The sequence below is a fragment of the Rutilus rutilus genome (assembly GCF_951802725.1).
Source record: "Rutilus rutilus genome assembly, chromosome: 1".
NCBI classification, from domain to species: domain Eukaryota; kingdom Metazoa; phylum Chordata; class Actinopteri; order Cypriniformes; family Leuciscidae; genus Rutilus; species Rutilus rutilus.
Genome location: NC_140209.1, coordinates 13,889,668 through 13,904,053, shown reverse-complemented (window position 1 = coordinate 13,904,053; position 14,386 = coordinate 13,889,668). Strand labels below are relative to the sequence as shown.

Genomic DNA, 14,386 nt, shown 5'->3' with positions numbered 1-14,386 from the left:
ATAGCGTGAACACAGTGGAGTTGTGTTTGTGTAGCATGAACACAGTTGTGTTTGTGTGTGTGTCTGTGTGTGTGTGTGTGTGTGTGTGTGTGTGTGTGTGTGTGTGTGTGTGTGTGTGTGTGTGTGTGTGTGTGTGTGTGTGTGTGTGTGTGAACACAGTGGAGTTGTGTTTGTGTAGCATGAACACAGTTGTGTTTGTGTGTGTGTGTGTGTGTGTGTGTGTGTGTGAACACAGTGGAGTTGTGTTTGTGTTGCATGAACACAGTTGTGTTTGTGTGTGTGTGTGTGTGTGTGTGTGTGTGTGTGTGTGTGTGTGTGTGTGTGTGTGTGTGTGTGTGTGTGTGTTCAGTACCGGGTCCAGTGCAGCAGTGATCAGAAGAGCGGGACCCCAGAGGAACTGTCTGTCGATCTTCCATGTGTTTTCATCTGTGACAAACCTGCAATACAGAACATGATCTCATCAACACTGGACATGATCTCATCAACACTGGACATGATCTCACATGATCTCATCAACACTGGACATGATCTCATCAATACAGAACATGATCTCATCAACACTGGACATGATCTCATCAACACTGGACATGATCTCATCAATACAGAACATGATCTCATCAACACTGGACATGATCTCATCAACACTGGACATGATCTCATCAACACTGGACATGATCTCATCAACACTGCACTGGACATGATCTCATCAACACTGGACATGATGCAGCTCATGAGAGCAAACCATGCCTAGTGCTTGATTTTATACAACTGTGGCCATGGAAGTGATTGTTACTCCTGAATTCAACGATTTGGAGGGGTGTCCCAATGCTTTTGGTAATATAGTGTCGTGTATATTTTGAGGGAAAGAGAGGAGCACAAGATGAACGATGGTCTTAAAGGGACAGTTGATGTTCTGTCAACATGAGCGTTCTGCTGAACATCTGGCTCATGGTTTTGGGTGATTTTCATGTGTGTGTGAGTGAACTCTTGAGAAACACTCACTCGTGCAGAAGGGGTCTGACCACAGTGTTTCCATGAGCGTGAGCTTCGTACATCAGTGTGTACAGGTATGGCAGGAGGGTGTAGCGAATGTTCAACACGTCACGAGACACAGCAGCAAACTCCGATCCCCAGGCCACGGGGTCCTGCCTCTGTCAAAGATCAGATCATCATCATTCAGTACTTCTGAAGAAAACATGAATGGATTCTCACACGAGCTTCATTAGCACAGTGATGAAGGATCTAAAAAAAAACATTTTTAGATCCAAAAAATATTATAATGTGCAAAAACCATGAGAGCTTTTAAAAGGGAAAAGACCTCTGACACAATCCATTCATACTATTGTCATACCTATAGGCTTAGAATAAGATAATCAAGTTTTTGGTCCAGAAATCCTCAATCTGACCATAAACAGATGCTGGGAGTGTGTGTTCTTACTGGCATGTTAATGGTGTTGTGGTTTCTGGAGAACGGGTAGAAAGCTCCGAGCTGCATCCAGCGCAGGCACATCTCGTATTCGGCAGGGTTAAAGAAGCCACAGATATCAGCGCCGGTCTGGAACGAGAGTGATAGAGAGAAACACAAATATAGTTCTCTGTAAAACAGAGCATACATAAATAAACTCTAGAGTCTGCATGGCTGCATGCTAGTGTAACCCAAATTAACTAAAAATATTATTTGACAGGAACAAAAGCACAAATGATAGATCAATAGGACGAGAGAGGCACTTACGTAAGGGATGCCAAATATGCTGAACTCCATCATGCCTGAAAGATAGAAAGGGAGGGAGGGAGGTTTTGGTTTTCATGCATACAGATATTAGGTTTATACACTGAACTGTAAAGTAGAGACCAAGAAGCACCAAATAATAAGCATCATCACCATACCTATGATGGACTTCAGAAGCTGGTCCCACCTGGAGTAGTTGTCTCCCAGCCAATGTCCTGCCCAGCGCCCACTAGACGGGTATGTTGAACGGGTAACAACCACTCCTCTCTTTCCAGTGGTACTAAGCAAAGCACTGTGAAATACACATAGCATAATTTCAACACTGACGAACCCGGCCCTAAGGTCAGTCAGGTTCTCCTCCAGTGTGTGGAACCATTGGCATTTTAGCCTGAATATAAATATGTGATATTGTGTGATTTTTTTGTTTGTATTTGTCTGTTATTGTTTGTGTCAGTTACTGTTTGTGTTTTGAACCATGTGAGTCTTTAATAAAGCTTAGATAATGATGATGATAATGATGATGATAAACACAAAAAGCAATCAAAACCCATATCAGAACAACCAAGAAATAAATATAGTAGTGAATATGGAGGAACAGAAAACTCACTCATAGGTGGGTTTGGTGTGAGACCATCCGTACAAGTTGTGGACATCATAATGCCTGACGCGTGTGCCATCATCGAGGATCTGCTCGCTGTTCATGCACATAGTCTTATGGTTCAGACCTCTATGCATGGACTCCAGTCCTGGGAAAAGATCACACACATACATTTTGGACAGAAAGTGCTAAATACTAGTGTAAATGTTGGGAATAGTCGACTAAACATTAATCGGCCAGAAGAGGCTTAGTCAACCAAAATGTTATGTGTTATGTGTGAAAAAAAACTCTACAGAAAGTGGTGAAGTCACACAGAGATCGTTAACAGCGGTTCTTGTGGTAATTACAGTATGTCGGTCAGGAAATCCAAATGTTCGCCTATCATCCATCGACCTCAAATATGGCTTATCATTTGAAACATGATAACATTGAAGCAACTTTACTTGTCCACTTGCTCTAAAGTTAACGATTACTGGGCACTTATCCAAGTGTTTGTGTGGAGTGTGGAAGCTGTACACTCGCTTGCACAGAGACGCCGGCGCGATTACTATACTCCCTCATTTTTGGTCATACAGATAAGAGTAATACATCGCTCAAAATAGTCATTTATTTTAATTTGAGGAAACTCACAATAACAAGAAAACATTGTGCTTTTGTAAAATAAATAAAACATCAGGATGTGCTTTCTGCCGTCTCAGTTTCCTCTCTAAATTAATGAGCTATACTACAGAGATGACGTGTCAGCATTGTCAACTTCATCTTTGCACCCGACATTGACTCAGAAAAAAATGGTTCATTAATAAATAATCAAAATATATTCTTTCTATTTTTTCTGACACACTCATAGTCATGATTTTTGCCAGTGCTTTGCTTCAAGCTTTATGCGTGTGCTAGAGCGCTGAAAATATTAAAGTCTCATTGTGGTTTAGTTCACTCCCAGAGTATATTAAAGTAATTAAATTATTATAAGCATGTAGCCTGGTAATACCAAACTCTGCTACTTCGCTTTGCTTCGTAGACAGAGTCTGGCATGGCATAATTGAAAAGCGTTTTCTTTCTCGCGGGGAGGCGCTTGTCTGAAGTTTAAAATCATTGGTTACCCGTAAGCCAATCACATAACGTTTGGTTATGGCGTGTGTTATGCGCATGCTCAGCCGCATCTAACTTCCACTGTAAACACATGTAGTATGATGTGAAAACAAAACCATTGAGCGAAATACTGGAGTGAACATGGCTGTGAACGACTTTTGCAGATTATGTGAAGTAAATCTATGCATCCACGGTACAATTAGTGTCTACGTCACGGCTCTCAGCCCGCCCTCTGTTCGTTGATTGGCCGGCTGTTTTCAGGCCGGAGGAAAATGGAAAGCTATTACGCTGTCTCAGACTGAGTACAGAAGCGAAATGAAATTGAGCGGAAGTAAGAAGTCTGACGTAGTCAGGCTAATAAGCATGCGCTTAGTCAACTAATATTTTAAATTAACGACTACCTAGAAAAACTTCAGTCAGGAGGAGGCCTAGTAAATGTTGACTATGGTGTTGTAAAATCTCTGGAGCCAAGTATTCATGCCAGGATGCGCTCATAAGAACTTACGGGGCATGTATGGGGGATTTTCCAAAGTTTGATCCCCTAAACACTTCTCTCCAACGGTGCCATGCACAAAACTGGCCGGCTCATTCATGTCCTTCAGAAAGCAAAACACAATGACAGTATTATCATCCAATCAATCCAAAGGGTATAACTGTGATGATATCCAAATGAGTGTAGAAATGGGGCGTGGCTATGCTAAACCTTCACTTGTTCTTGCACAGCTCAACATGACTCTGACAAGTAAGATGTATTCATGAATCAACATCCTTGTTAAGATTTCAACAACATTCTTATCATTTTCCTCGATTTTGGAGGTATTTAATTATTAAGGACGTGTTGTTTTAAGAGCAACAAAGGCGCGTAACAGCACAGATGTCCTCAAAGAACATCTTGTACAATTTTAATTCATGAAATTGGTTTACTTTTCACTCCATGAAAAATGACAAAAACAAAGCACTCACGATCCAAAGTCCATCAAACTTCATGACGTTGTTGTAATAGTCTTTAATCTGCTGTCCCCACCACTCTGCTGTACTTTTCTTGAAGAAATCAGGGAACGCCACGAACGCTCGGAACAGCTGAAAGTTTAAATGAAAGAAACATTAGGTTGGACACGATGCTTTAACCATTTCTACATGCCGATTTACATTTGCTCATTTGTTTAAACAGTAATGTACTTCTTATCTGTTCTGATTGGCTGAGTTTGAGTTTGTTTACCACAGCATAGCACTAGTATGTGCTCATTGGCTGATGGTGTGTCTTCTACATGCTGACTGGTTGATAGTATCTATGATATCACACTCATATCGCTTGATTTCAGAAGGAATAGACTTGAATATGGGGGAGCTAAAGAAAAGGTGTCCGGTTTTCTCATTAAAGAGTGATAGAAATAGAAAGAAAGCGATATATATATAGAAAAATAATAAAAACGGAACAAGAGAGAAAGAGGCAGTTACCTTTACTTGAGTATCCCAGTCCAAGGAATTGTCCACATCCACATTGGGATAATCAGGCCACACCTATGAGAGCGAATCAACTGCTAAAATCAGGGGTTCAGGATCATTCCTGCTTTCAGTACATGTCCACGTCATACTGTATATGACTGAAAACATCAGATGAACAGGTTCTCTAATCAAAATGCTCCAAAAAAAAAAAAAAAAATCTCTTCAACTAATGTTGCGTTCCAGATGAAGTTTCCCACTTTAACCTCATTTAACCCGAAACTCTGAATCTGAATTCCTCCGCCACATTTGAAAATAATCAACAGAATTCAGAATTTTGCTTCATTCATCATCAAATGAAACTTCTGACTGAAGTATGGGTTGATTAATTTGCCTTTCAGTGGTTATTCCCAAGTAGGAGTTGGGAAACTTCCATTTTAGGACCTGGAGAATGCAGCATAACAAAACATAATAATGACATCTCAGGATAATGACATCAAGGAAGGAACAATATTTTTTAAGGAAACCGTCAGCACAAACGTCAGTAAGTATTAGCAAAGGATTTGATGAATTCAGTGCTGTTTTGTGCTATTATTTGATTTGTTTTACTACAAAAAAATCATCCTGTTTGAGAAAATTATGGAAATTGGTATGATAATAAAAATGTCATAAAGTAATAATAATGATTTACAAACTCAGTTTTTATGTAGGCTGACTGTCAATCCCTCACTGAACAATGGCAAACTTTCTTTATTCCCATATCCTGTTGCATAGACAATCATATTATACTTAAATTGCAACACAAGCAAACCAATGTTTTAAGGTAGCGCAGAACATGAAGCGCCCCAAACTTGTGCCGCAGAGCAGAGAAAACCAGACTGTCAACAAAACTATGAGGTATTGACTCAGTATACATCAATATATGCTGCTCTTTCTCTTTGCGTTTGTCATACCTTTCCCCACACAATGTCATCGCTGAGCTTAGGAGGCCATTTGATGAAAACGTCTTTTTCAATCCCGGTATCAAACGCAGGGTAGGAGCCTTTAGTCTCATTGGCTGCTATAGCCGGGTCCTGAAGCACACAAACAAATAAAGCATGTAGCTTTGCTACAGAATACATTTCACTGCATGTTTCTGGCCATACTGATGTCAGACTACATCCATCTATATTTATAAGCTCTGTTCTCATTCCGACATCTTTTACCCTTTTATGGAAACAACAATTAATTTCCGGTAATTAAGAATTGTTGGTACCAAAATGAAGATATAGCGCATCCCCTCAGCCCTCATGCGGTCCACCAGAGCAGGCAGTCCCTTGAAGTTCTCCTTGTCCAGCGTAAAGTCCATCTGCCTCTCCATGTATTCAATGTCTGCATATTGAACATCCTATGAGGGATCAAAGGTCAAATATTATGATCATTACATTTAATGACCAAAGACATCAGAAGTTTAAAAGATGAGGTCGCTTACATAAGGAATTTGAGCAGCTTTCATGTCGTTGTAAAGATCTGCGATCTCCGCATCATTGGCGTAGCCGTAGCGACAAAGCTGGAATCCAAGCGACCAATAGGCTGGAAGAACCGGGCGGCCGATCATCTGTCAAACAAAACCAAGAGATAAATATTTTACATTTTATGCACTTACATTTTAGAATATATATATTCAAGTGGCTTAAGATGGTGGTTCCCAACCACATTCCTGAAGGCCCCCCAGCACTGCACACAATTACACACACACACTCTCACTCTTACACACACACCTCAGTGTACTGTTGAACCACAACTTCTGGAGTGGGTCCCATCACCATGTAGAAGTCCAAGATTCCTCCGATGGTGCGGTAGGTCAGAGCTGGAGTCGGCAGGATGGTCACATCTAAGAGCAAAACAAGCAAAAAAGTTAGAAAAGGATGACATCATCCATGTGACTCTTTCACGATACTAAAAGTCACAATACTAAAAGAAAACAAATGAATGTAAAAAGAAAATAAACTCAGATAATCCAAGTCCATGAGACAATGCGTCTAAGCATAAGCGCTAACAGAAACAATAACTGACAGTGAACTGAGAACTCAGAAGAACTTAAATCTACACAGATAATGAACAGAAAAATAACAGGTGTGCTCAAATTAATCAGTAACCATAGTAACAAACAAGTGGAAACAAGAAACAATGCTGAGCAAACTAAAAGTCCATGAAAATTAAAGTAAGAAAAGATAACTAAATAAGTGTGACTTTACGCCCCCCTCCGAGAAGGCATGTCCTCGCACTGTAGTACGGCAGAGGAGGAGGTTCAGGAGGTGCACGAGGAGTTGGTGAAGGGATGGGAACAGGCAGGCAGGCAAACGGGAGTGAACGGGGACGAACGACGGTGGCGGAGCCGATGGAGCTGGAGACCTGGGTGCAGACGGCGCGTTGCGGTACCCGGGGACATCTCAGGCTTTAGGGGCAGACTGCTTTCGTGTGACTGAGCAACGGAACCGATGCGACTGAGGACTGATGCTGAGCCTGAGGGAAGGCGGAGCCAGACTGAGCCACAGAGGGATGGAGGATCAGAGCGCAGCGGACAGTTCACATGTTCGCTAGTTCTGGCGCTGCCTTCCGGTGGCGACATACAGCAGTAGCCGCGTGTGTCCGTATTTGTCGTGTTTCTTTTGTTTGTATCTCGTCTGTCTTATGTGTTTTTGTGTTGGTTATGTGTTTTTGTGTTGATGTGTATGTGTTGGCTATTTGTTGTGGTTATTCTGTCACGATACTAAAAGTCCAAAGATTAAGATGAGTCAAGAGATTCCAAAACAAATAAATGTAATAAGGAAATAAACTCAAATAATCCAAGTCCACGAGACAGTGTGTCTAAGCATTCAGAGATTCGAGTTTTTGTTGTCTACACGGATGCCGGTTTGAAACCTGTTTTCAGAACTTTGCATTTTCAGGCACCCAAAACGGAGCTGTCGTGTAAACTAACGGCCAAAACATATCAAAAGTTTTACGTTTTTAGTGGAAAACGGTGTTGTGTAAACAGTCCCTAAATCTACACAGATAATGACCAGAATACTAACAGGTGTGATCAAATTAATTAGTAACCATAGTAACAAACAAGTGGCAGGAAAATGAACAAAGGAAACCGTTAAGAATGCTGAGCCAACTAAAAGTCCAGGAAAATGAAACTAAGACAAGATAACTGAATAAAATCCAAATATAAAAAAAAATGCAATTATATTTTGGATAAAGAAAATGAAGCCTATTTGTAACACTTATTTTCACGTCATGTGTTTTAGATTTAATATTTTTTTGTAATTTCCATTATTATCAATAATAATTTTGATTAGAAGGTTTTACTGTAACAGTATATTTGCTGTAAAATATTTATATATTGACTTCTACATTTAAATTAACATAAGTTCAAATACTACCTATTGAATTGTGACTACGTCACAATATTTACCACAAAATGGCAATAAGAATTGTTGATAGAGGTGCTTAGTTTGTGAGTATATATTTTTTTATAAAATCTAGATTTTTTTACAATTTGTAATAAAATGTAATTTATTAAATATTTCTTATAAACACATAGGTATATGCACACATCCAAATTTAGTCTAATAAAATGCTGAAAAGAATGTGAACCACCTTCCTAAATTATAGAGAAAATATAGAAAACTACAGAAAATAATTACAATAAATTAAAAACGACTAAATATAAATATATTTTTTACTAATTAGGTGTGAAATAATAGGCTTTAATTTATTAATTTTGAAAGTGTCTTCATTGCTTTTGTTCATGAACAAGCTAGACCAGTTTAAACCAGCAAACCATCTCAGGCTGTTTTAAAGGGTAACTAAACCCTAAAACAACTTTTTTTAGTTAATGATCTGTAAGATTGGGGCTTTATTAATGCTGTTCATTGATTCGAGTAATTTTTTTGACATTTGTGTTTAAAGTGTTTTAATTCTACAATATATGGTGTAAAAACGTCTGAGTGCTGCCCTCTTCAGGTTAAACGGTGGCTACTGCAGTTGAATTTTCCTATTGGAAGTTGTGGTACCCTCTGACGTCAGAGGGCACCAGCTAACCACGCCATTGCCTACAGAGAGACGCGTCTCAGATGCACGCCCCCCCTCCGCTGGGCTCTGACTACTTTTCCAGCGTTTTTCAAATATTGCCAGTGGGTGGAGTCAGGCTCTGACCAGGGGTTTAGTTACCCTTTAAGATGTATTTTGGTCACTCTTACAGCATTCAGCACAGGTTGTGTCCGGTGGGTCACACATGTTTAGTGTGTGTTTGTACTCACCCATGGCATTGCTGTTGAGCAGGAGGACACCGTGAGCGTCTTTTGATTTCTCCAGACCCATGTAGAAGGGATGGACTCCATAACTGTTCAGTTTATACTACAGATGGGCAAAAAGAGATCAGAGTTTGAGTTTGTGATGTGATTTCAGTTCTGCTCCAGACAATGTAGTGTCAATGAGAGATTTTTATTTGGCTTAAGAACAATGCAAATCCAATTTCTCTGAAGCCTACAGAAAGCAGAATGACCCTAAAATTTAAGATATCAGGGCAAAAACACCCCTGTATGAGCAATAAGCGCAGCAATAAAATAACAAGCAATAAGCACAATATGAGACGCAATATCATTTACTTCATTCCTGAATGAATCAGCCGTTTGTGAAGTGCAGATGCAGATCAGGCTTGTAAAACATCAGCACTGGTTCGGACACTCACCCCTGGAGGCTGGTCTTTGGCAAACAGGCCGTATGTGTGAAAGTTGAGGTCATGTGTGTAGCTGGGGTGCTCGGTTTCACCAACACCATAGACATAGTTTGTGGGGAGGCGTGTGGAGATCTGAAGGAACTGATCGGAGAACGTGAACCCTGGCACAGCAGAGTCCCATCTAGAGGAGAAGAGATTTAACAGAACTTTGAGAACACTGATAAATAAGTTCCTTATATTAAGAAGGCAAACTGTGCTTTATAGTCCTATATATTTATTTATATTCAATGCATTTTATTTAACATATAAAAAACATTATTTCATTTTAACTCAAACATTAGCTTCAGTTGATAAAAATAATAGCTTGAATGTAATGCATCTGCCAAATACATGAATGTAAATGACATATGTATGTCACAGACATTCAGTTATCTTTGTCTTAGTTTCACTTTCATGGACTTTTATGTTGTATTAGTTCCTGGTTTCCTTTGTTTAGTTTACCGCCACTAATGAGTTGTCATGGAGATTCATTCATTCATCACATTGTCGTTAATTACCCTCATTTGCCTCATATTTAAGTTACAGGGCCCTATCATACACCCGGTGCAATGCAGCAAAACATGCCAAATATTAAAAATAAAAGTACAACAGTGTAAAAGATTATTATTGTGTACATAAAGATATGATGGAATCCGGTGGACAACCCTTTTAGATCATGCGCTGGGCACACAGATTATTTTTCCCGCCGTTAAACTAGCAAAAGTGGATTCAGACGCCCTAAGTGCACTTGTGACGTGCGCTTTAGACCATGAGCTTAGATCTTTAAAATAGGGCCCACAGTCTTTTCAGTTTTCATTTGTCCAGTCACATCAATGTTAAGTTGTGTTTGCTCGCCTGCCTTTTGAATTGTTTGCTAGTATGGATTATTAAAATCTTTCTTGAACCTGAACCTTCATCTTCCTGTGCTTCCCACAACCTAAACTTGACAATGTATAAATATAAATGTATTTTATTAGGTGATTACAAACTGTAAACTCCAATAAATGGGGACAGCAGATAAAATACACACTATTCCTTATTCATTAAATTTGAATCCAAAATCTTGATTGATTATATATATAAAGACATGCTCAAGTTTTTGAAACTACAGTAAAACTACTAGATTTTTGGCAAGAGAAGCTCTCTGGACTCCATGTTACCATGTTAATTGAGGTGGATTACTCACATGATTTCTTCTGAGCTCTTTCTGATGACTTGGATCCCGAATGGCTTGTTCTGGATCTGAACCCTGTACAGTCTGTTGTTTTCCTCAGTCTCTGGTGTGGCCGGCAGCTCGAGAGGAACGGGGACCTCGAAGCGAGCGTTGGCTGGGTCAAAGATCTAGATCAATAAGACCATAATCAGTTGTACTCTTGATTTCAGTCCTAAATGTATTCATCTATTTACTTAATTCCTAATTCTTAAAATCATCATTAGAGAATGGTGCTAGTAACACCAAGGTTATGGGTTCCCAAGAGAATGCATTAACAAAGTATACCTTAAATGCAATGTAAGTCGCTTTGGATAAAAGCATCTGCCAAGTGCATGAATGTAAATATATTTTATACAGTGATTATAAATGGTGACCTCCGAGAATAGACACTTTCTCTGACATATTCATATCAATTTTAATAAAAAAAATGTTGCCAAAGGAAGTAACCTCTCTGAACCTCTATGAGCATCTGTAAAAGGCATGAATGTAAATGGTATATTAACTCATTGTATTGGTCTAAAGCCTACATTTAGAAAAGCATACCTTCCAGCGCAGGCTTTTTCCACTCAGGAATGTGATTTCCACACGGAGCTTGTTGATGTCTTGAGATTGAGGGCGATGAATTGGGAAATCGGTATTGCGCTCTATATCTACAGTGATGCCGCTTGCTGTTTCAACAATGTTGCTGGTGATGTAGCCGTGGGTCTCGGCGTAATAACACCAGGGCGCGTTGGGAATACTTGAAGGCTATGAAAGATGATAAAAACATTTGGAGCAGATGTGTAGTATCACGTTCTAACAGTAACAGGAAAGACACACTTCAGCTCAAACAGTGTCTTTGAATCTTGAATGTCTTCGCTCTCTGACCTCCCAGATGCAGCCGCGGGCTTCACATTTGGCCTGATCGGAACCCCCATCAGGGTAACAGTCGAAGTCCCGAGATTTTAGGGATTTGGCCTCCCAGTTGACTGTGTAGTCAGGTTCCAAACCTGAAAAATAATAATAATCTGTTAAGAACCCCTTTAAGAAAAAGAAAAAAAACATCCTGAAGCCGCCACTCCCCGGGGCGGTTCAGCGCAAAGAGGAGGTGTGTTCCGGCGCAAACGTTCCCTGATGCTATTTTTCACGTTTAGAAAACAATTCCGCCACTGACCAGGAAAAACCTAGTCTAAAGTCAGTGGCTCGTTGCGCATGTTATTTATATGCTATTTTAAGGGCGCATGCTTGGCCATAATCAATGTAGCGTGTGCACAACGCGCATACACTTCGATTCTTTCATCTACACAGAAGCAGAAGGTTTCATTTTTGCAAATCATACATTATTACAATAGATAGATAGATAGATAGATAGATAGATACATAGATACATAGATAGATGGATAGATTTTAATTTGGGTTGGTTTCTCCATCCCCAATGTCACTTCTCTGTGTTTTACGGCCCTGACGAGAACGTCGGTCTCCTCGGCTGTGAACCGCTCCTGGCGTGTGCCTGGCAAATCTGCAGTTATAATAGAAATCCGCCATGGAATAAGTGAGCTTGCTCTTAAAGGGAATGTGAGATGACGCTCTGATTGGTTTATTTCACGCTACGCCCAAACCACACCTATGAATAATGAACCTACTTCAGACCAACCCATTTTAGATTTGCATCGGGTGCAAGAGTCATTTATCCCGCCGGTATAATAGCAACAGCGCCCAAGACCCGCCCACAAAGTTACTTGTGTTTCACGCTTGATACTTGCGTTTCAGATCGTTAAAATAGGGCCCTAAGTCTTGTTTCTGAAAAATTTATAAAATGTATTTTTTATTTATTTATTTTTCAGTGGGGTCAGACAAAATAAACCTTATTCAAAGAGAAAAAATATGATTAAATTTATCTTGATTTAAGAATGTTTAGATATTTGTACTGGAAAACAAGACAAAAATATGAAGTAAGAAAATTGCAGTGTATTTTGAACTTTTACATACTTCTATTTTAGAACTTTTTATTTTTACATTTTGAACTTCTAAAGAAGACTTGTTTGCAAAGAAATACTTTCTATTCTATTCACTGTTAAAAATTGCTGTAAAAAATGGCCACATTTTGACAGTAGCATACTGTTTTCTTATTGGCCAGAGGAAAACAATGCATTCTGGGTAATATTTGACATTTTCTAGAAAGTAGCCTACAGGAATTTACTGTGAATTAACAGCACTCAAAGTCGACACTCAGAGGCTGTGTTGCAAACACACCCTATACCCTCAATCACTAATATATTTTAGTTCACTAATAAAGTCCACTTGACAGTGAATGAAAACAAATGAGTGAATTCAGACACTGATGAACACCTGCTGTTAACAAGCAGAATAACTGAAAAACAGAGAAACAAGAGAAAAAAAGAGAAACACGAGAACTACAACTAAATTCCAGCCACAGCCTTAGATCTCTCAAAATCTGATTAAACAACTTCACAAACAACATTACCAGCTTCACTTATTACTAACTAGTTTGACTTCATTTCTGTCAGACGTCTACAGAAGTTCTTGATGAGAATTAACCGAGATTGAATGATTTATTGTTTCGTTTGACATTACCACTTTAGATTAGTTGAACAACAACATTAGTAGAAGACAAGAAAAACATTATCACCACAATGTTTATTTCCAACAGGATGCGTTTCCTCTTAAAAATAAATAAAAACTAGTAGCAGTATAGTAATAGTGGTACCACTACTACTACTACTGCTACTATTAATAATAATAATAATAATAATAATAATGATAATAATGATAATAATAAAAATATACTACAGATTAACACACACATTTGTTGATGTATTTTATTATCAAAAATAATAATATAAATACATTCATAAGAAACATTAACTTTAGCTGATATAATTATATAATTGTTGTTGTTTTATTGTCTTAATTTACTATAATAATTAAGAAGCAAACTTAGGTTTATTTTAGTGCAAATACTGTATTAGACATTCTTCTGATTAGTCATTACAGAGTCCCAGGTGTGCTACAATTAATGTTAATATAACAATAATGTGAAACATGGAATAATGCTCTTACCTGAAGCAGTCAAAGCTATGAGAAGACAGAGAGACAGGTAGACAGTCCAGACCGCCATTGTTTCTCAATGAACACTGAAACTCTGCATAGAATTTAAAAAAAGAATTATACGTAAATAATTATTAGAAGGTTTACATGGTTCAGTTATGTACTTTTGTGATACGAACCAGTTCAGTAGATCAATGTGAATGTCTGGATATTGCGCTGTGGAGCTCTGGTTTATCTTTATATACTGGAGGGGAGTTTGTTTATCAGCACCTGCTCATGTTCTCACATCTCACATGTGAATTTATCCTGTTTTATGTGTGTTCTCGGTGTGTAAAGATATTTTTAATCTATTCAGTAGTGTAATTTTGTAATTGCGTCAGTGTACATGTTTTATGTGCATGGTTCATATATTTCTCACACTTTTCATAAGATGGTCTTCGGATCATCTCAAATCATGCTGGAGAACATGATCATCAGTTTTATACAATTCTTCCATTTTATTTTCAGGCAGTTTTATGT

General features: G+C 38.7%; 1 protein-coding gene across 1 annotated transcript in view; it reads right to left on the bottom strand.

The window, feature by feature from the left end:
• The window catches only part of LOC311306622 (sucrase-isomaltase, intestinal-like), a 34,041-nt gene extending 19,973 nt beyond the window's left edge, over positions 1-14,068 (bottom strand). The window contains exons 1-20 of the mRNA XM_084435135.1: positions 14,047-14,068; positions 13,880-13,961; positions 11,687-11,808; positions 11,363-11,566; positions 10,793-10,947; positions 9,580-9,748; positions 9,149-9,245; positions 6,620-6,732; positions 6,331-6,456; positions 6,115-6,246; positions 5,813-5,932; positions 4,875-4,937; positions 4,380-4,496; positions 3,922-4,012; positions 2,337-2,475; positions 1,888-2,021; positions 1,733-1,767; positions 1,439-1,555; positions 1,003-1,151; positions 353-437 (exon numbers count right to left, since the gene is read on the bottom strand). Coding sequence (XP_084291261.1) covers positions 353-437; positions 1,003-1,151; positions 1,439-1,555; positions 1,733-1,767; positions 1,888-2,021; positions 2,337-2,475; positions 3,922-4,012; positions 4,380-4,496; positions 4,875-4,937; positions 5,813-5,932; positions 6,115-6,246; positions 6,331-6,456; positions 6,620-6,732; positions 9,149-9,245; positions 9,580-9,748; positions 10,793-10,947; positions 11,363-11,566; positions 11,687-11,808; positions 13,880-13,937 — 2,226 coding nt within the window. The 5' untranslated portion in view covers positions 13,938-13,961; positions 14,047-14,068. The remainder of the gene's footprint in view (positions 1-352; positions 438-1,002; positions 1,152-1,438; positions 1,556-1,732; positions 1,768-1,887; positions 2,022-2,336; positions 2,476-3,921; positions 4,013-4,379; positions 4,497-4,874; positions 4,938-5,812; positions 5,933-6,114; positions 6,247-6,330; positions 6,457-6,619; positions 6,733-9,148; positions 9,246-9,579; positions 9,749-10,792; positions 10,948-11,362; positions 11,567-11,686; positions 11,809-13,879; positions 13,962-14,046) is intronic.
• Between the last annotated feature and the right edge of the window lie 318 nt (positions 14,069-14,386).